The following is a 22,880-nucleotide window of genomic DNA, read 5'->3' on the forward strand; positions in this document are numbered from 1 at the left end:
TACTGTGCAGGTCTGCGCTTTGTGTGGTGGGGTGGGACATCTGGCCGCATCCTGTCGGCAGATCCGGTGCCGCCTGTGTGGTGTCCTCGGACACCCTTTCAGCCGTTGTCCTAGCGCCTTCGCCCATGCGGCGGCCGCTCCAGCTGAGGAGAGCTGTGACGTTGCCTCGGCTGGGGAGGGTACGGGCAGGGATGGGGGCGCAACAGGGCTAGTGAGGAGGAAAAAGGGCCCTGCCAAACTAAGGCGGGAGGAAAATCGTAGAAGGAGTAGGGAGCTGGAGAGTGCCCAGGTGGCGGGGGTAGCTTCAGTCCCTGCTCCTGAAGCTGGCCCTGTAACTGCTGAAGCCCTGGTGGAGAATGTGCTGGATGAGGAGATCAGGAGACTTCACAGAGAGGAAAGCAATATGGCCGACCCTTCCGATTCCTCCCACTATGAAAGTGTGGATGAGGAAAGTGGGGTGAGGCCCAAAAAGAAAGAAAAGGGCAAAAGGAAAGGGAGAAAGAAGAGGTCAGAGCCCTCTGAAGCTCCTGGTACTACGGGCCAGGTCCAAAGCGGAAGCCTGGCTGCCCCCCCCTCTGATTGACCTGTCAAACCGGTACCTCGTCCTCGATACCATCTCCTCCCCCTCCTTGGAGGGGGAGGGTGAGGGCGGGGTGCCTCGGGAGAAAGAGCCTCTGGGGGGAACTGGGCCCTGTCCTGTCGAGGCACCTTCCTCAGAGGGCAGGGCTAGACCGGGGCCGGACGGACACGGGGACCTTATGGACCAATCGGAGTCTAAAAAAAGATGTAAGAGTGGTCCTGCCCTTTCGTCGTCTTCGGGGGATGAGGGGGCTAAAAAGAAGGGGAAAAAGAAATAAAGGGTGAGGCCATCTAATTCAATCACCCTGTATGGCGGCACTCACCCCATTGACGCTGGCATCTATTAATTGTGCCAGCATAAAGTCGGATACGGCTAGATTTGCAGCCTTTGATTTTCTCGGCCGTGTTGAAGCCGACATTTTGTATCTGCAGGAGACCAGGTTGTCAGATCTAGCCTCCCTGGTAAAAGCCAGGAGAGAGTGGAGGCGCGGCCCCTCCCACTGGTCTCTTGCGGCTGAGTCGTATAGTGGGGTGGCGGTCCTTTTTACCGCTCCTGTTGAATGTCGACGGGTTATTGAATTAGAAATGGGGAGGTGCCTGATCTTAGATGTCTTCATGAAGGGACAGGAGCTCCGACTCATTAACATCTACGCCCCGCAAACTAAGCGGGGCCGTAAAGATCTCTTTATGAGGATTAAGCTCTTTCTTTTTACGAGTCGGCAGGTGATCTTTGGAGGGGACTTCAATAATGTCACGAGGTCCCAAGATAGGAGAGGCTCCAATGGTCCGCTGACTTGCGATAGTGTGGCACTGATTAGCATAACTAGAGAAGCTCGCCTAGAGGATGCCCACATCCGGAGCCCCTCGGGCCACGCGGGTTTCACCTATCATCAAGGTAGTCGCAGGTCTAGAATAGATAGGTTTTATTTGAAGGAGGAAGCCGTCTCTTCCGCAGTGTCCGTGGTTGAGGTGGAGTTCTCCGATCACTGTATGATTTTGTTTTCCCTGAATGTTTCAGAGACCCCCCGGATGGGAAAAGGTTATTGGAAACTGAATTCGTCCCTCCTGGAGGAAGCGGAGGTAAGACAGTCCTTTGAGGATTTTCTTCAGAGTCAGGTACCTTTACTGGATCTTTGTAGTAATAAGCTGGAGTGGTGGGAGATATTCAAGAAGCGGGTTGCGGGGTTCTTCCGCCAGCTCTCGAGCCTCAGGTCCCTGAACAGGTATCGCTTGTATCAGGGTCTGAGGAGGAAACTCGAGCTTCTCGTCTCGACTGGAGGTAGCCGAGAGGATATCTCCAGAGTGAAATCCTTGCTGATGAGGTGTCAGTACGATAGGCACGCATCTTTGGTTTTTGAGAGGGATTTCGGGAAGTACCGCTCGCCCGACCCTTACAGAAACTGTAAGATGTCAGTGAGTAGTAAAGTCATTTCAGGACTGATTGATAGTACAGGATCTCTGAATCGGTCCAGATCAGGGATCTTGGAGGTCGTCAGATCCTTCTACTCGCACCTCTTGGGAAGGAAGGATCTAGATCGAGACAGGATGTCGGCTTTCCTGGCTGAAACCATTCCTGAGCCAGGGGTAGACCCCTCTCTTGTTGTTTTGGCAGAAGAAATCAGGGAAGAGGAAGTGAGACTGGCGATCGAGGGGCTTGCCCCTAAGAAGTCGCCAGGTCCGGATGGCTTAACATCCGAGTGGTACAGGACCTTTAAGGAGTCTTTAGCTCCCCTCTTGACTGAGGTATTCAATGAGTGTCTCTCCTCGGGCACTCTGCCGAAGTCAATGAGGAGGTCAGCCCTGATTCTTCTCTCAAAGGGTAAAGATCCCAGCCGAATTGAGAATTGGAGGCCCATAGCTCTTCTCAATACGGACAGGAAGCTTCTGGCCAAGATACTGTTTAATCGGCTGGTGAAGTTTGCACCCCGGCTCCTTTCGGGGACTCAGCACTGCTCTGTTCCAGGCCGAAGCACCTTAAGTGCTGTCCTTGGTGTCAGGGAGGCAGTGGAGTGGAGTAGTGCGGGTTTCTGGAAGGGGTACTTGCTGACCCTGGATCAGGCCAAGGCGTTTGATCGGGTGAACCACGAGTACCTCTGGTCCGTCCTCCTGAGATATGGCTTACCGAGTACTTTTGTTAATTGGCTTAAGATCTTGTATGCAGGGGCAGAGAGTTTCCCGCTGGTGAACGGTTGGTCTGGCCGCTCTTTTGAGGTGGGGTCCGGAGTCCGTCAGGGTTGTCCTTTGAGCCCGCTTTTATACGTGTTTGCAATCGATCCCTTCGTCCGGAGGGTAGATTGTGGGCCGTTGGCGGGAGTCGGGATGAGTCTGGCGGAGCTGGATGTCACCCAGAGAGTGGTGGCGTACGCTGACGATGTCACTATTTTCGTCTCCTCACAGGAGGAGGTCGATGTGGTGATGTCGGAGGTGGACCGCTACTCGGAGGCATCCGGGTCTAAGATCAACCGGGATAAGTGTGAGAGTCTCTGGCTGGGAGGGGGGGATCCCATGTTTGATCTCCCGGACACCCTTCCAGGGCCCCAAGAATCAGCAAAAGTCTTAGGCATTACATTCGGCCAGGATGATTATCCCACCAAAAACTGGGATGGTAAGCTCCAGGATGCCGCTCAGAAGGTGGACCAATGGAAGGGTTGGTCTATGACCCTCAGGGAAAGGGTACACCTGATCAAATCGTACCTGCTCCCCTTGTTTATCTATCTGGGCAGCGTATGTATCTTGCCAGAGGCTTACTACACTAGGATCTACAGCCTGTTTTTCCAACTGTTATGGGGGAACAGGATGAACCTAGTCAGGAGGGAGGTTACGTACCACACGAGGAGACTAGGGGGTTTATCTATGGTAAACCCTGTGGTGTTCTTTACGAACACCTTCTTGAAAGCTAACATCGCAAACCTCTGGAAAGAGAGGGCTCCTCCGTGGGTACTCTCCTGCAGGGAATGGTTTCGGCCTTTCTTCCAGGAATGGGAGAGAGGAGGGCGAGTGAAGGACCTCCGCACGCCCCATGGATATCTTCCGGCTTATGCTACCCCGACTCTGAAGGCGATACGTCGGTGGGGTCTGGGAGTGTGGGAGATCAGGACCCAGTCAAGGCAGTTCCTTGACAAACGGGTTCTGTTGACCCATTTCCAGAAGCCTCTGGCGCTCAGGGACTGCCCAGGTCGGGATCTGAGGGTGGGGTTGTACCTTTTAAACATGAAAAGGATCCCCCAGAAGTTTTGGGACTTGGCCTGGCGCTGCTTTCAGGGGAAGCTATATGTAAGGGACAACCTGAAGTGCAGGAACTCTGATGACCGGGGATGTCCCCGAGAAGAGTGCGGGGACACGCTGGAAAGCATGGACCACTTCCTGCTTCATTGTCCCTTTAATATAGGGGTTTACAACAGGGTGGGCGCTTCCATCGGCTGGAGTCAACTTGCCGGCCTAACCTATCCGGAGTGGGCTTATGGGGCATTCAGGAACCTGGGTGGCCGAGATCGGGGCACTTTATTCTTAGTTAGTTTAGTGGTTAGGTACTACACGTGGAACGCACGGTGTTTAGTGTCGACCCAACAGAAAATCCTCTCCGAGGTGGAGGTCTGTAGGAACATCACCGGTGACCTCGGGAAGATCAGGTCTTTGGAGTATGGCAGTCTTGGTACCAGTAGGGCTTCTCTCCTGTGGAGAGGTTTTTCTTTTGATGTGCCCTAGGTACTAGACCTTTTTAGGTAGAGTACCTTTATTTTGGTTAGGGGCAGTGTTATAGGGATAGTGATAAGGTGAGAGCAGGGTCAGTTTTAATGGAGGGATAGAATTAGGGAAAATTGTAGGGGGGAGTTAGGGAAAGAGTTTAAAATTATTTTGATGTATCAAGTCTGCCATCCTTCTTCCTGGTGGTGGGCTAATGCATGCACACGCTAGCTTTTTGTTTTGTTTTAAGCTGATATGGTATGAAGGGCTTACAGGCGACCAAACTTGGGCCAAAGGTAGCTTTGGTTTAGTGTGTATATGTTAGTATGTATAAGTCTGTGTGTAAGTTGGTTGGGAGGAGTGCTAGGTGGGGAGGGTGTATTTGTGGGTGGTGGTGTTTGCTTTTCTTTTGGGGACCGACCTGACATGGGTCAGTTAGGGTCAGGACTTTGTGTACGAACGGTATGGACTCTGACCCATGTGCAGGAGGGTTGGTGTGGGAGAGGGTACAGTTTTAGTGTAGGGATTTTGGTAGGGTTTTCTATTGTTTTTGTAGGTTTTCTTTAGTGTATATATATTTATTTTTAGTTAAATACTATATTATTATGTTCATGTGATTTTGTATGTATATTGTTTATATATTGTTTTCATTTTGTTTCTATATTACAGCATTACAGTAGTCATGGCAGTCGGACCAGTTATTATGTTACGTGGTTTACTTGATTTTCTCATGTTGTTACGTTGTTTATTTTTTTTTATTTTTTTTATTTATTTTTTTATTTTTTTGTAGCCAGGTAGTGCTAAATTTTATGTTTATGTTTATATTTTGCTAAGCCAAGTTGTGCTTTAGTATTTTAATTTTAATTTATATATTTTTTATTTTTTTTTTTGTGTTTCCCGAATATGGATGATTTTGAGTTGTAGCCAGGTAGTGCTAAATTTTATTTTCATATTTTGATAAGCCAAGCGCTATTTTTTTTTTTTTGTTCATTTTTGTTATGTGTGTGAGTGTGGTTCAGTTAGGTGGGTTGGCATATTTTAGGTTTTTGTAAAGCTGGGCTGGCCGGTTAGGCAGGGTTTTGTTTTTGTTCTTTGGTACCAGTGTATTTCTTATTTATGTTATAGCTGGTTAAGCTTGTTTTGTGTTTTTGTATAAGTTTTGTACTTTTATAATAAAAAAAAGAGTGTCAGCAGAGAGCACTGTGGTCAGACTGAAAAGAACTTCACAAATTTCTCCGTAGTATATCTGTAGTATACAGCAGCTGATAAGTACTGGAAGGCTTCCGATTTTTTTAATAGAAGTAATTTACAAATCTGTTTAACTTTCTGGCACCAGTTGATTTAAAAACATTTGTTTTCCATTTGTTTCCACCTGAGTTCCCTTTTAAATGGGCACTGTCAGATATAAAAACTTTTTATATGTTGTACATCTTGGCAAAACAATAGTTTTTCTAATATACTTCAAAAATTTTCACATTTTATTCAAGAAAACGGCCTTTGAAAATCCCACCACTAGGGGTCCCCATACCTCCTGGCACACTGATAAATCCCATAGCAGCATCAGCTTGTCCAATGGTCATGGACAAGAGATGGCTGATTGACAAGGAACACAGCTTTCAGCAACACTGCCACTGTTTACCAAACATGTGCCTACAGCTGTTGCAAAACTACAACTCCAAGCTTGGCTGGACAGTCAAAGGATGTCTGGGCATGCTGGGAGTCATAGTTTTGCAAAAGCTGAAGGCTCACAGCTGAAGCTGCAACACTGCTGTAAAAAAAGAGTTATCCAAACACTGTACCTCCAACTATTCCAAAACTATAAGTCCCAGCATTACAGAACTGCCTAAGGATGATACACATGAATGACATAGGGAAATAAAGAAAATGTCTGCATTAAAAAAAACAAAAAAACGCTATGGCCCAGATTAATCAAACTGTGTGAGAGAAAATATAGAGTGATTTTACCACAGTAACCAATCACAGCTCAGGTAACGAGCTGAGGTAAAGTGAAAGCTGAGCCGTGATTGGTTGCTGGGGGAAAATAACTATTTTTTCTCTCGCACAGTTTGTTAAAACTGGGCCTATATTTTTAGCACTAAAACTTTAGGAAGATGTAAGTTACACTCACCATATTGTTTTTGGTGGCAGAGTACAGGCAATCTCCAATAATCGTGTGTGTGTGTGTGTGTGTGTATGTATACAGCATAAAACCAGAGAGAAAAGGGTTACAGAGCAGGGCTACCAGGTTCGCTCCCAAGAGCAGTGAGTCAGCAGAGTGAGGGAGGGAGAGGAGTCATCACAATGCAGGCAAGGGGAAACAGACAGAGGGCAGCTGTAATATGCTATTTTTTTGTGAAAAATGTACATGATCAGGATTCGGTACTGAATAACAAGTTTTTTTTTTGTGGGACCTGACAGGTATGCTTTAAAGCTCAACTCCAATGATGGCTCAGGTAGCGGGATATATGTTTACATTTTCACACTGCCATTTTTGACATTTGCGCAAGGCTACGACGTTCAATCTATAGATCCATCATTGGAATTGCGCTTTAAAACCATTGTATTAAAAGTGACTCAAGCGAGGATTGTCAGGAGATTTTTATTAGCAATAAAATGCCATGGTCCAAAGAGGTAAATGTTACTTTAACCCCTTAAGGACCAAGCCCATTTTGACCGAAAGGACCAGGCCAATTTTATTTTTGCATTTTTGTTCATGAACTCTTAAATTTTCATCCATAGACGAGACTATTTGTGTGGTGAAATTGAAAAGAAAACCGCAATCTTACAAATTTTGGAAGGTTTTGTTTTCACGCTGTACAATTTAAGGTAAAAATGACATGTTCTTTATTCTGTGGTCAATAAGATTAAAAGGATACCCATGATTACATACTTTTCTATTATTGTTGCGCAGCAAAAAAATAAAAATAAAAAATTGCAAACTTTTAAACCAAATTAGTACATTTATAATTTTGACGACCTATAACTTTTTCATTTTTCCGTATAAGCGGTGATATGAGGGAACATTTTGTTGGCCCCGTGATGTGTACTTTTTATTGATACCACATTTGTGTACAGTGGTCCCTCAACATACGATGGTAATTTGTTCCAAATAAACCATCGTTTGTTGAAACCATCGTATGATGAGGGATCCGTGCAATGAAAAGAATAGGAAGTTGTACTCACCTGTCCCCGCAGCCTCGGACCGTCACCGCTGCCCTGGATGTCGCCCTCCATCGCTGTCGCCGCGTCCCTGGGGTGTCCCCGCTGTTCCGGACCATCTCTGCTGGCCGGGAACGTCACTCTTCATCGCCGTCATCACGTCGCTGCGCACGCCGCTCCTATTGGATGAAGGGACGGCGTGCGCCGCGACTTGATGACGATGATGGAGAGCGACGGCAATGCAGGGGATGCGAAGAGGACGGTCCGGAACGTCGGGGACAGGTGAGTGATCATCACTGGACCACACAGTTTACCGTAAACGGCTATCCGGCGGCAGCTGAAGCAGTCGGCGCTGCCGGATAGCCATTTATGCGATGGCCCAGACATACAAAAGCATCATATTTTGATGCGGCCTTCAACATGCGATGGCCTCCGAGAGGCCATCGTATGTTGAAATTATGTTATGTCGGGCCCATCGTAGGTCGAGGGGTCACTGTATATAAAACTTTTATAATTTTTTTTTTAATAAAATGTGACAAAAAAGCTGAATTTTTTTTTACATTCAACGTACGGGATCATTAACATTATATTTTAATAGTTCGTACATTTACGCATGTGGCGACACCAAATATGTTTATTAATTTTTTTTCCCACACTTTTTATATCCCCATAGGGTACTATTTATCGCAATAACTTGATTGCTAACACTGTTCAAGTGCTATGTATAGGACACAGCACTGATCAGTATTATCGGTGATCTTCTGCTCTGGTCTGCTGGAAGGCAGATAAGGGCAGAAGAAGCCGGCGGAGGCAGGTGAGGGGACCTCCGGCCGCCATGTTAGCTGATCTGATCCCCGCGGCAGATCGGCATACAATGTAGCCGCACTGCCGCAGATGCTGTGATCTGCATTGATTACGGCATTTGAGGGGTTAATGGCAGACATCCACGCGATCGCGGATGTCGGCCATTCCCTGGCTGCTATCAGCAGCCAGGACCTGCCAGGCATTACTGGAGCATCGCTCCAATGCTCGAGGTCATGTACAGGATGTAAATGTACGTCTTGGTGCGCGAAGTACCGCCACATCAGGACGTACATTTATGTCCTGGGTCGTTAAGGGGTTACAGGGGTATTTCTATTTTGGTAAAAGTTGGCTTTCTGACCTCCTCCAGACTGTGGTTACCGGATGTGGTTGTGAAGCCGAAAACAGCCGTCTTATGAAATTTTCAGAAATCCAATATACCCTAATGGGAGTTGCATAAACAGCGTAGCCCTGTAACTTCCAGAGCCTTCACTCTCCACATGTATCAGTAAGCATTAGACATTCATGACCTTGTTGCCAGTTCATAGGTAGTCCTTACTATATACCAGTATATAACAATTTGGTTTTAATTAGTTAAAAAAAATCTAAGATATTCCCTTAAAGGGGTACTCTGCCCCTATACATCTTATCCCCTATCCAAAGCAGCCAGACCCCCTGCGATCTCTGGGCCAGCATTGCGGCGTTCCGAACACGGAAGCTTTGTCCCATAGACATGAATGGAGAGGACGTGGCATGACGTCACAAACACAGAAGCCCCAAGCTTCTGTATTCAGAACGCTGCAATGCCGGCCCAGAGATCGCGAGGGACATCTTTTCCCCTTATCCTTTGGATAAGGAATAAGATGGATAGGAGCATAGTACCCCTTTAAAAAGGTGCTGGTATTGAATTCAGAGAGCAAGAGTAAAGAGATTCTCACCTTAACCACCCTCTGTAATTGTGGCAGCACCTCTTCATATCGCTGCTCAAACTGCCTGAGGTTTTCACTCTTCACCAGCTGCTTCTGTATCTTTGGGACCCCAGCATCCTGCATCATGTTCAGATATCTCTCCTCCTAAGGGGGTAAGATACATCAGTGAGAAGGCAAATATATAGACCAGCAATCTTGACTTCACACATATTCAGGGAACATTTTACAGACCTGTATTCTCAGCAGCATTGTGAATGCCAGACCAGCTGTGCCCCCTCGGGCTGTCCTGCCCACCCTACAATAGTAAGAACATTCAGCCTTTTCTTAGAAATAAAGGACTACCTATCAGTTCATTTTCGTATTGAAGACACATTAAGAGTATATGTAAACTACTATGAAAGAAGACTGGTTAGAGACATTACATTTAATTACATTACATTTACACACCTTATACATTCTTGTGAACATACCTGTGAACATATACTCTGATGTATTGTGGAGCATCATAGTTTATCACACATTTCACTCCTGGGATGTCTATTCCTCTAGCTGTGGCATCTGTGCTTATTAGCCTGTACAACATGAGCAGAGCAGGTCAAATACTGTTAGAAAGTATACTTAAAGGATATGGACACATGAGAATACAGTTATTTTATTACAGTGCCCCCCCGACTTATGATGGCCCCGACATATGATCATTTCAACATATGATGGCCTCTCAGAGCCCATCGTATGTTGAAGGCAGCATCAACATATGATGCTGCTGTGTGTCGGGGCCATCGTACAAACAGCTATCTGACAGCGCTGACAACTTCAGCAAATGACAGATAGTTGTTTAATGTGCCCGTGTGCCCCGTTCTGCCTCCTGTTACTCACGTGCTGTCCTGCTAACTCACGCAGGCTTCCACTGTGAGCTCCGTGTAAGCCCCGCCCCCCCAGTGCATTCATAGCCAATAGCCTGCAGCATCTTGCTGCAGGCATCCAATGAGCTGCTGGCTGTCCTCCCCTTCCTTTACTATAGAGCTGTAGTCGGCAGGATGGTAATGGAGGACATTCTGTCCCCCCTGAAGGTATTTAAAGAACTGTAGAGTACTGTATGCGATGTCACATCACATACAATACATATACACACTATACACCCTATACATCAATGTTTCCCTATCAGTGTACCTCCAGCTGTTGCAAAACTATAACTCTCAGCATGCCCAGACAGTCAATGGCTGTACATGCATGCTGGGAGTTGTAGTTGTGCAACAGCTGGAGGCACCCTGGTTTGTTAAACACTCCCCATACACTCCACATACAATGGTCATCCCAGAACCAATTAGCAGTTTCCCATAGAGATAGGTGTTCTACATACAATGGTTCCGAGGCCCCAGAACCATTTACCATTTTTACATAGACATACGTACTCGACTTATGATGGTTTCAACATATGATGGTTCTCCTGGAACCAATTAATATCATATGTTGAGGGACCACTGTACTGGTTGTACTTCGTATAGTACTAAGAGGTGTCTTTTAAATTTTTTTCTGAGTTTCACTTCTACAGCCTGCACACGTGCTCTCTAAATGAAATCCGTCAAAACAGCTCAAATATCTTGTATTCATAACAATCTTCTAAGGGCCTGAACACCTATGTCCAGTGATCTGCAGCTGGAGGACACAACACTTATTCGGTGTGCTTTCATCAAATCCAAAAACACTGCATACTAATTGATGGCGATTATGCCATTCATCACCAGATGAAGATAACAGCTTAAAAGATTGTTAATGACATTATACTGGTCTGAGAGCGGGCGGGATGTGTTACATTGTGCATAAGGAAGTCTAGGACTCTGGATGACATTTTACATACATAGGTAAACACATCAGTAAAATCGATAAGGGGGCCTCCAGGTATGTTAACTCATTCAATACTTTCTGCATGTATAGTGACCATTGGTTGCTTTAACACAGAACAATCCTTTTCCATTAAACACGTGTGACTTCTTTCATGCAGTGAATAAACAGCCATAAGGTACATTCACACTGAGAATTCACATTCACATAATAGCATAAATGTTTTTCTTGATCACAGATTACTTCCAGAACTATCACATTTGCTTTTAATTTCAACAGACAAAATCAAGACATGTGAAACTTTCTACAACCATTATCTATAGAGATCAGATGCCCCCTGGATAAATAGCCATTTAGTTAAATGCCTATGATCTGGGTAAAGGAAGGCCTCATATTGAGTCGTGCAGCAAGGAGCCCTAAAAAGCCCTTCACTGTATGAAGGAGATAGTCTCCCCTAGAAGAAGTGTTTCTAGGAGAGAATGTATTTGTATTTAGCTTCCAATGGAACTTTTTTTTTTCTGTTGGATTCATTTGAAATCGGTCAGAAAAACATAGGAATGTGTCTGTATGATATCAGAAGCATACAGAGGTATAGCGAAGTCCCATACATTTTATATTATGGTTATGTCAAACCTTGAGGCTGTATGGAGCAGTAAATACAGCCATACATAACAGCTTTTATATGGAGGAATTTCTCTTGAAATGGATAAGTGCAACTATGTTAAAAAAATGTAGCACACAAATCCTGCCAATACGAATTGTACGATGTAACTTTTCCCAATAACAAAAGCCTAATGTTATCTAGCTGTAAGAACAATGACCTGCTTTACAACCAGTAACAAACATGCTGTATGAATCACACTGCTGTTGCCTTAGTACGACGGCAACTGCAAAGAAAGCAGGTATAAGAGTTCCCTTTATTCATCATATTATGTCTACTTACAGCTGTAGCTTTCCTTGCTCAAATTCCTTTAGGGTCTTCTTTCTTTCACCAGGACTAAGTCGAGAGGAGAACTCTGCCACATTGATTCCTCCAAAAAGTTTTATGAGTAAGAACAGGCTGTAAAACGCAAAGTACAACATGGTGAATTTAATGTAACATGTAGGACAAACCAGCATATACCGTATTTTTCGTCCTATAGGACGCACCGGCGTATAAGACGCACCCAATTTTTAGGGGCAAAATCTAAAAAAATTAAGATTTTGAACCCAATAGTGATCTTCAACCTGCGGACCTCCAGATGTTGCAAAACTACAACTCCCAGCATGCCTGGACAGCCGTTGGCTGTCCGGGCATGCTGGGAGTTGTAGTTTTGCAACATCTGGAGGTCCGCAGATTGAAGACCACTGGTATAGGAGGTAATACTCACGTGTCCCCGCCGCTCCGGACCCGTCACCGCTGCCCTGGATGTCGCTCCATCGCTGTCGCCGTGTCCCCGTCGCTCTGGAACGTCTCTGCTGCCGGCCGGGTATCCTCGCTCTCCGTCGCACGTATGCGGCGACGTGATGACGAGGAAGGAGAGCGCCGGCATACAGGGGATCCCTGAACGGAGAAGACACTGAGGAGGCAGGTAAGGTCCTCCCCGGTGTCCTGTAAGCACTAACCCGGCTATTCAGTCGGGCTGTTTGGGACCGCCGCGGTGAGATCGCGGCGGTCCCGAACAGCCCGACTGAACAGCCGGGTTAGTGTCACTCTCCCTTAAGACGCGGCAGTCAGCTTTGATCGCCGCGTCTGAAGGGTTAATACAGGGCATCACCGCGATCGGTGATGTCCTGTATTAGCCGCGGGTCCCGGCCGTTGATGGCTGCAGGGACCGCCGCGATAGGGGTGTATTCGCCGTATAAGACGCACCGACTTTTTCCCCCCAGTTTTGGGGAAGAAAAAGTGCATCTTACACGGCGAAAAATACGGTAAATCTGCTTAGGCAACTGTGCGAGTTCTAAATAAGAGGAGGCTGCTGCAGACACCTGTGGCAGCTTATGTCTCTTAAAAGAGGTTAAGATTGATTCATTTGCAAGGAAGTTATCCCTTATCCATAGAAAAGAAAGGGAATAACATTCTGACTGGTGGGGATCCTCCACTTATCACAATAATGGAGATAAAAGGCACTCCACACCTACCTCCCCTCAAATAAACAGAGCACACTGCACATGCACAACCAGCTGCCATACATTCTCTAGAGGGCTACTGAGCATTACCGAGCATGGAGCTCTGCAATCTTCGGAAACCCCTATGGAGAAGGATATGCAGATAAGAAGAATGATAGATGGCACTCACTTGATCTCAGCTTGAAGGCTTTATTAATACAGACAGTGGCCAACGGGCCGTTTCACATTACAGTCAGCGCTTCCTCATTACCAACATTCATGAGGAACAGCTGAATGTAGCATGAAACGGCCCATTGGCCACTGTCTGTATTGGCGACCTGACTGTTTAATAAAGTCTTGAAGCTGAGATCAAGTGAGTGCCATCGATCATTCTTCTTATCTGCATATCTGGATGTACTGTTCACAGATGGAGCACCACAGAATGTACAGCGGTTCTGCAGTGAGATTACAAGCTGTGTAAACTGTGGCTCCATGAAAGAGTACGCAGAAGTGCCGACCTGTATTTGTTTCTTGTTGGACTATACCCTATAGAGAAGGAATGGAGCGCTGGCCACACACTTTATTCATTCTGAGAACAGTTTTCTTCCTGTTTTTACAATTAGTGGGGGTCCCAAAAGTCAGCCCCTTTTAATAACAGGATTAGGCATGTTAAAAATCTAACAGCCTGATCATTCTTTACCTGGACATCTGCCTATTGGTGAAAAGCCAGGACACCCACATGCACATTAGATAGATTAATGTTAATTTAACTATGACTATCCTTAACCTCTGTTCATATAATGCAGTTTTTATATTTACTTTTAGTTTTTATTTTATTTTTTTTACTACATATTAGGCTATATTCTGCAGCGCTCTAAAATTTTAATGGCAAATATATGCAAATAGGATAATCATTTACCGATGTGAAGACTCTCTGGAGTTGGTGAAGCATAGTACACGGGAAAAGTGTAGGGTGAGTAAGAAGTGAAGAAGGATGAGAGGCTTGGAGTTAAGGTTGCATGGGATATAGTAGTGCTGTAAGACATAAACAACACAGTCATTTTAAAACATAGTAAATACACACACAAATAGTAATACAAGAATAGTCTATATGAGAACATCTTTAAAAATGGCTCACCGTAAGCCCATCCGGGAAGGAGAAGTTTTCAGAAGTGGGGGGTTCTTGTTCCTCAGTGGTGCTCAACTTTGGCTTTTTGTATATGGATGTAAAGAGACGTGGTTGGTACAAGCCAAGCTTCTGAAGTTTCTCTGGATTGTGTGTCAGGGTAGCAGAGAACAGCAGTTTTTGCAGGGGGATCTGAAGCTGGCCATAACTGAAGGATAAAGTATTAAGTGTGAAAGATGATAGTATGAAGTATGAAATAGGTACAATGGAGATTAATAAAGATGTAAAAGGTTAGTTACTTTTCTGCAGTTGGAACTCCTGGGATCTTGCGAGCAAAAAACATTTCATGATCCCGTGGCTCCACCTTATACACAGCACTGATAACCTGAGGTAGCCAGTCTTGACTCATAGTGTCAATCATACGATCTGCTTCATCAATAACCTGCAACATGAAAAACATACAGCTCAATATACAAATAAGAAAAAAAGCCAACAACATTTATTTTGCTTATAAGCAAAGCTAACCAGAAATCGTAGATGCTTCAAAGTGAAGCCTTCAGTCTTCTGAATGTGATCAACAAGTCTACCAGGAGTGCATACAAGAATGTCAGCCAAACTGCTGAACCCAAAAATCCTAAGACAAAAAGTAAATGCATGTAAACAGAATATCACACATATGTTGAGTTCTCTTAAATAAAAATAAAATAAAAAACACTGCAAGTAAAGGTGAAGAGGTAACTTAAGGGGGTGACAGTTATAACATATATTTTGGCTTATTAGTGGGGGGATCTTTCTTTCAGACCCCATCAAGTGAACACACACATCTAATTTGTGTCTGCCAGCCACCTTTATGAGTGGACCTCTGTCCTAATAACTTTACCTAGCAGACACTCATAGCATAACTTATGGATATGCTCTAAAGTGCTTCTTTGTATATGTCTTTCAGTAACGGATTGAATATGGAAACAACAAAAATGAATAAATCTTACTTTTTAGTTACCAGAGTCTCCTGCTCCTTAGCAAATGATTTATGTCCAGCTATTAAGACAACCTTCAGACCTGTACCATCTGTGTAGATATTAAAAACTTTACAGACCTGATAAGACAGGGAAAAAAAGCAAATACAATGAATCAATCCTAGAGAATAATGGCAGGAAGAACAATAAAAGGTTTATAGTGAAAGCCGGGATCTGTCTTGTCCTTGAGGTATTTCATTACCTGCTGTGCCAATTCCTTGGTGGGCAGCACAACAAGAGCTCGAATTTGACATACAACACGTTCTGCCAAAACCTGCAGAAAAGAAAAAAAAAAAAGATACTCTTACAAGCTTACTAAAGCAGTTGTCTCATGGGAACATGCCCAATATACTGTAAACGGACTGAACTAGCACACAGCGAGAAACAGGGCTGCCCCATCTTGCCAGATAGGGCCAATAGAGAATTACATGGTGGCTACTCAGATGTACAGCTGTTATCATGATACATGGACAGGCTAGGGCTGCCAGGATGATTCACTATAGAGATGAGCGAAGTTACAGTAATTCGATTCATCACAAACTTCTCAGCTCAGCGGTTGCTGACTTTAGCCTGCATAAATTAATTCAGCTTTCAGGTGCTCCGGTGGGCTGGAGACTCTCTCCTAGGACTGTATCCACCTTTTCCAGCCCACCGGAGCACCTGAAAGCTGGACTAATTTATGCAGAATAAAGTCAGCAAACGCCGAGCCACGAGGCTTTATGATGAATCGAATCACTAACTTCACTCATCTCTAATTCACTATTCTAGCTCAAACAAAGGAGGACTGAATGGGAACATTTTTCTATGAAGTTTCTATACTGTAACAGGGTAAACAGACAGGTGTTGCTTTAGTAAGACAACTTCCGGTATATGGGCATAACTATACAGTGACCACCCGACTTATGATGGCCCCGACATATGATCATTTCAACATATGATGGCCTCTCAGAGCCCATCGTATGTTGAAGGCAGCATCAACATATGATGCTGCTGTGTGTCGGGGCCATCGTACAAACAGCTATCTGACAGCGCTGACAACTTCAGCATCTGACAGATAGTTGTTTAATGTCCCTGTGTGCCCCGTTCTGCCCCCTGTTACTCACATGCTGTCCTGCTAACTCATGCAGGCTTCCACTGTGAGCTTGTGTAAGCCCCGCCCCCCCAGTGCAGCCATAGCCAATAGCCTGTAGCATCTTGCTGCAGGCATCCAATGAGCTGCTGGCTGCCCTCCCCTTCCTTTCCTATAGAGCTGTAGTCGGCAGGATCGTAATGGAGGACATTCTGTCCCCCCTGAAGGTATTTAAAGAACACACAATACACCCCATACATCAATGTTTCCCTATCAGTGTGCCTCCAGCTGTTGCAAAACTATAACTCCCAGCATGCCCAGACAGTCAATGGCATGCATGCTGGGAGTTGTAGTTGTGCAACAGCTGGAGGCACCCTGGTTTGTTAAACACTCCCCATACACTCCACATACAATGGTCATCCCAGAACCAATTAGCAGTTTCCCATAGAGATATGTATTCAACATACAATGGTTCCGAGGCCCCAGAACCAATTACCATTTTTACATAGACATATGTACTCGACATATGATGGTTTCAACATATGATGGTTCTCCTGGAACCAATTAATATCATATGTTGAGGGACCACTGTACATCCTTTTTGATGGGGTGTTCCTGTAAATGGATGTACATCCAGTGCATGGCAGTCTCATAGCAGCTGGGTCCACACCACCAGTAGCAGGTGCCAACTGTGATATTAAGCCAGAAGTGGCCTGCAATGCCAGTACAAAGTATCCATTTAACTCCTTAGATGTTACACTCACTAATGGTGTGACACAATCCCACAGTGTGGATGGGATACAATGGCAGCCAGGAGGTTAACAAAGTGTTCACTGCAAAAACACTCCCCCCCCCCCCAATATTAAAATTTGTCTTCTAAACAAATACACAGGTGGAAAATTAAGAATGTTGGGGCTCTCGGAATGTGGCAACAAAAAACAATTATGTTTTTCTCCATGTGTTCTAGTATTGTGCGAAAACAGCAAAAACATGAACTATACATATTTGGTATTGCTGCAATTGTACTGACGCACAGAAAAAAAAAATGTACGTGTCATTTTTATCAGGCAAAATTGCAGATTCCCCCCCCCCAACAATCTTAATTAATTATGTTTTATCTGGTGCCATTATGAAATACAACTTATTTTGCAAAAAAAAAAAAAAAAAAACCTGCTCGTTCTGATAATCAGTGGGGGTCTCAATCAAAAATATTTGTTTCTAAAATGACAAGGACACTTTAATACAGTTCACCAAATGCTAATTTAGCCAAACTGACCTGTGCAATTGGAACAACAAATGCCAGTGTCTTCCCACTTCCAGTAGGTGCAGAAACACAGATATCATTTGGACGATATCCACCTCTGCCCACAAGAAAACCATGGACACAGCTCTCCAAAATAGCTGGGATGACTTCAGCTTGCACTAAACATGAATGAAAAGTAGACTAGATTCATTAATGGACACTTTAGCCAGGTTGTCTAATCCTGGAGTTTGTCTATACACAGCTGTGAATTATTTTACTACCTCCTTATAAGTTGTACTTTAGGACAGGGCTCAAAATCACATCCCAGAAATGTTATTTTATAAATAAAGAGATCCAAAACTAAATACTATACAAAAGCGGTACTGGTTAAAATCCTGGCTTTTTTTTTTTCTTTTTTTTTTTTACTGGCTCCTAGATTCAAAACAAATTTGTCATGATCTACTTTAGGGTAATTCACCTTAAAGAAGTGTTACCCAACCTGTGCATCTCCAGATGTTACTAAACTCCAACTCCCATCCTTTCCCGAACGACTTTGACATAAAGGGCAAGATGGGAGTGGTAGTTCTGCAACAACTGGGGAACATGGATCGTCTCAACATGGTTTGAAAGAGGCCTAAAAATGGTAAAAACTACCTGGGAAGAACATTTTCACTTTGTTAGCTTGCAGTCTCTTTAGAATGTTTGGGCCCAAACCAGGAATATCATGGATAGAGACAAGGTTCTGCTTAATATCCTTATGGACCAGGTTCGGTTTTGCTAGCCACTGTGGAAGAACTGGAAGTACCTAAAGAAAAGCAAAGAGAGGTGGGGTCACTTTCCCAGTACAGCATGCATGATACCTTTCTAGAATTTGTACATTTGCTGCCATGTCACTTTCTCAATGGTCTAACCTTCTGAACTGGTTTGGCCTCAAAACCGCCAAGTAGTAGAAACTTGGAATCTGCTGAAGCAACTTTTTGATCTTCGCTCTTCTGTTCCACCTTGGTCTCCTCACTTTGTGCTGCGCTCTCCTCTACTTCAGCGCTTTCATTCTTTTCGTGCTTTGTATCTTCACTCGACTCTCCTGATCCTTTGACAAAGATCTCTTCTTCACCTCCTTGCTTCTGTTTGGGTTTCTTCTTCTTCACCTCTCCTTTATTGCTTTTCTTCTTCTGTTTCTCTTTTGCTTCCAGGTCTATGCTCTCGTCTTGTTCATCGATGTTAATTTTTTTCTTGCGTGGCTTCTTGGCCTTCAAATCCTTGACTTCCTCTGGCTCAGCATCAGGATCGGGGCTTTCTACTTTAGTTGGTGTCTCATCATTGAGAGCTTTCTTCCGCTTCTTAGGTTTTTTCTTCTTTTCAGACTCTTCGTTATGATCCTCAGTTTCAATGGCATTCTCTACCTCCTCTTCACTGTAGGACTTCACTTTCTTCTCCTTACATTTCTGTTGTGACTGACGATCCTTGGCTTGCTGATGTAACTTCTCTAGCAAAGCTTTGGCGCGATCTTCGGTAGAATCCACCTCATCACCAAGGTACCTAACAGTTTGGAAAGGATAATGGTTAAATTTACACGTCTAGCACATCGAGCTCAGTCATATATCTCAAACACCAAGACCTGACAGGAAATCATACACTGCAATATGCTGCGTACTGAAGTCCAAAATAGGATGTTATTAACCCCTTAAGGACCAAGCCCATTTTCACCTTAAGGACCAGAGCGTTTTTTGCACATCTGACCACTGTCACTTTAAACATTAATAACTCTGGGATGCTTTTACTTTTCATTCTGTTTCCGAGATAGTTTTTTCGTGAAATATTCTACTTTGTGTTAGTGGTAAATTTTCACCGATACTTGCATAATTTCTTGGTGAAAAATTCCCAAAAATGTTTTAACTTTGAAGCTCTCTGCTTATAAGGAAAATGGACATCCCAAATAAATGATATATTGATTCACATATACAATATGTCTACTTTATATTTTCATTATAAAGTTGACATGTTTTTACTTTTGGAAGACATCAGAGGGCATCAAAGTTCAGCAACAATTTTCCAATTTTTCACCAAATTTTAAAAATCGGAATTTTTCAGGGACCAGTTCAGTTTTGATGTGGATTTGAAGGGCCTTCAGATTAGAAATACCTCACAAATTACCCCATTATAAAAACTGCACCCCTCAAAGTATTCGAAATGACAGCTGGAGGCACACTGGTTGAAAAACCTTTAGTTAGGTTCTGTTACCTAACTCAGTATTTTCCAACCAGTGTGCCTCCAGCTGTTGCAAAACGACAAGTCCCAGCATGTACTGATCGCCGAAGGGCATGCTGGGAGATGTAGTTATGCAACAGCTGGAGGTAGGCAACTACAACTCCCAGCATGCCGAGACAGCTGTTTTCTGTTTGGGCATGCTGGGATTTGCAGTTTTGCAACATCTGGAGAGCTACAGTTTAGAGACCACTGCACAGTGATCTCCAAACTGTACCCCTCCAGCTGTTGTAAACTGAAAACCCCAGCATGCCCACACAGCAAACAGCTGTCTGGGCATGCTGGGAGTTGTAGTTTTGCAACATCTGGAGGGCTACAGTTTAGAGACCACTGTATAGTGGTCTCAAACTGTAGCCCTCCAGATGTTTCTAGGCAACTCACCATCTTCCTTGGATCCAGGGAGCCGCATCGCCGTGATGTCACGATCTTCCGTGGTCGGGAGCCAGAACCTCCAGCGCTTCTGGAAGCAGATACGGTGGGGGCTGCATGCTATATTGCGGGCGTCCCCAGCGGCGGGACCCCCGCGATCAGACATCCCCTATCCTTTGGATAGGGGATAGGATGTCTAGGGGTGGAGTACCCCTTTAAGTACCAGCGACCAAGGTCGTATCCATACGCCTGTGGTCCTTAAGGGGGTTAAAGGGGTACTCTACTGGAAACCTTTTTTTTTTTTTTTTTTTTTTTTTTTATGAACTAGTGCCAGAAAGTTAAACAGATTTGTAAATTACTTCTATTTCAAAATCTTAACCCTTCCAGTACCTATCAGCTGCTGTATGTTCCAGAGGAAGTTCTTTTCTTTTTGAATTTCCTTTCTGTCTGACCACAGTGCTCTCTGCTGACACCTCTGTCCATGTCAGAAACTGTCCAGAGTAGGAGCAAATCCCCATAGGAAACCTATCCTGCACCGGACAGTTCCTAAAATGGACAGAGGTGTCAGCAGAGAGCACAGTGGTCAGACAGAAAGGAAATTAAAAAAGAAAAGAACTTCCTCTGTGGCATACAACAGCTGATAAGTATTGGAAGGATTAAGATTTTTAAATAGAAGTAATTTACAAAATCTGTTTAACCTTCTGGATCCACTTGATTTAAAAAAAGGGGGTAAGAATAGGGGACGCACAATAGAGGAAAACCCCACTATTATAACTGACACCCAGTAAATAGGTGGCCAAGTCAGCGATTTTTCATTGGGGCTCAAAATGAACACAGGTTTGGCATGTCAAAAGGAGGGCACATGTCTTTCTCTCAACTAATCTTGCCAACATATAGTGAGGTAGGCAAACCAGAACCAAGTGCTGCCACAGGGGCAAGGTGCTAAGTGAAAGGCATTATGGGTATTATATTTTTTTTTCTTCTGAAGAGCAGTGGTCTCCGAACTGTGGACCCCCAGCTGGTGCAAAACTACAACTCCCAGCATGCCCGGACAACCATTGGCTGTATAGGCATGCTGGGAGTTGTAGTTCTGCAGCAGCTGAAAATCCACAGTTTGCAGACCACTGCTTTAGGAATTATTCAACAATTGTAGCATGAAGCAGCAGGAGATCTGACAGTTTTCTGTCTTTACAAGATCTATTAGCGTTTTCTTGCCCGTGCACACGAGACAACATTGCGTTTTAAGAACGCATCATATGAGACATATAAGCGTATAACCTGTTAATGACAAACAGCGACATCCCGAGTGAAGCTCTCCGGTGCCCCCGGCATAACACTGCGGATCACATGGGACACGGCATGGGGAAGGTCGCATCCCAGTGACGTCAGGACTATGCGCGGCGTCTAGAGAGGGACTGACAGTTCTTGAGCGCCCTCTGCTGGCTCGGACTCTGTGTACACCTCTGCGTGGTGTATTGTGTAACAATGCAGGGTTTATAAATAGCTGGAGAATAATACCCAAAGGGACATTATACCCAGGTGCTCGGGCCATGCAAAGCATTGCCGTCATTAAAAAGAATCAGCTGGTGCCTGAGTTACATCTCCATTTCCCATGATGCCTTCCTTCAAGGTATGTTCATACTGAGGAATTGACGAAGAATCATTTCTGTCAGGAAATTCAGCAAATCTGCCAACTTCTGCATGGCACAGAATTATGTGCGGAATTGGCACGTAAATGGTGTGGAACTGGGTGCAGAATTTGATGTGGAGGAAGTTTGGGCATTTTGGGGTTTGATCTGCGTGAAAATTCCACGTCAATTCCGCTCCAAACCCATTTAGTCAGGAAAAAAATAAGTCCCATTGACTTCAACATGCTTTTACCTGCGGATTCCACCAGAGGAATGTACGCGTTAGGCTAGGTTCAGACTACGGAACTTCCGGGCAGAAAATTTCCGCCCAGAGATTCCGAGTTCCGCCTGCTCCGACTGAATTAGTCGGCGCTAGGACCGCGCGGACACTGCAGTCTCCTATAGACTGCTATGTGTTCCGCTAGGATTTCCGCCTGAAGAAAGAGCAACCCCTTTCTTCAGGCGGAAATTTTCTAGTGGATTTTTCATACTGATTTTCCGCTTCACAAATTCCGAAGTGTGAATTTGTGAACGGAAAACCATTCACTACACTATGCATTATAGTAAGCGGAATTTATGCCGGAAATTTCAAAGCGAAAATTCTGGCGGAAATTCCGTAGTCTGAACCTAGCCTTACTCCTCTGGCGGAATATGATTCCCTGTCTGAATTTCCTCAGTGTGAACATAGCAGAGGAAAGACCATTACAGTGAGTGGAACTTTCATTCAAAGTGGAATTGGAGCAGAATACTGGCGTATGAAGTAAATTCCTCAGTGTGAACATACCCTTAAACCTCCTTCTATTAGTACAGGAGTTATTTGGCATGTCATGTGACTATAGCTGGCAATGCGCTCACTTAGTATCATCAGTATCAACGTCACATCACCATGATAGTCGTAGCCTTACCAAACAGCCCCCACCCAATGTCACATGTCTTTATTATGTGTCAGATGTCCATCCATTACCAGACACCATAATAGTCATGGACCAGGCCTTCTCTTTATTTTCAGGCCTGTATTGTGAGAGCTCCTCTGGGCTACATGACTACATGGTCTATTACTGGCATTATGGTCACCAAACATA

The 22,880-nt window shown here is 44.6% G+C and overlaps 1 protein-coding gene across 1 annotated transcript in view; it reads right to left on the bottom strand.

The window, feature by feature from the left end:
* Window positions 1-21,550, bottom strand: part of DDX51 (DEAD-box helicase 51) — a 28,294-nt gene extending 6,744 nt beyond the window's left edge. The window contains exons 1-14 of the mRNA XM_056531205.1: window positions 21,449-21,550; window positions 18,448-19,075; window positions 18,191-18,341; window positions 17,570-17,715; window positions 15,427-15,498; window positions 15,198-15,304; window positions 14,734-14,842; window positions 14,508-14,650; window positions 14,221-14,416; window positions 14,002-14,117; window positions 11,938-12,054; window positions 9,623-9,724; window positions 9,384-9,447; window positions 9,162-9,296 (exon numbers count right to left, since the gene is read on the bottom strand). Coding sequence (XP_056387180.1) covers window positions 9,162-9,296; window positions 9,384-9,447; window positions 9,623-9,724; window positions 11,938-12,054; window positions 14,002-14,117; window positions 14,221-14,416; window positions 14,508-14,650; window positions 14,734-14,842; window positions 15,198-15,304; window positions 15,427-15,498; window positions 17,570-17,715; window positions 18,191-18,341; window positions 18,448-19,075; window positions 21,449-21,471 — 2,109 coding nt within the window. The 5' untranslated portion in view covers window positions 21,472-21,550. The remainder of the gene's footprint in view (window positions 1-9,161; window positions 9,297-9,383; window positions 9,448-9,622; window positions 9,725-11,937; window positions 12,055-14,001; window positions 14,118-14,220; window positions 14,417-14,507; window positions 14,651-14,733; window positions 14,843-15,197; window positions 15,305-15,426; window positions 15,499-17,569; window positions 17,716-18,190; window positions 18,342-18,447; window positions 19,076-21,448) is intronic.
* Window positions 21,551-22,880: the final 1,330 nt, after the last annotated feature.

The sequence above is a fragment of the Hyla sarda genome, chromosome 1 (genome assembly GCF_029499605.1).
Source record: "Hyla sarda isolate aHylSar1 chromosome 1, aHylSar1.hap1, whole genome shotgun sequence".
NCBI classification, from domain to species: domain Eukaryota; kingdom Metazoa; phylum Chordata; class Amphibia; order Anura; family Hylidae; genus Hyla; species Hyla sarda.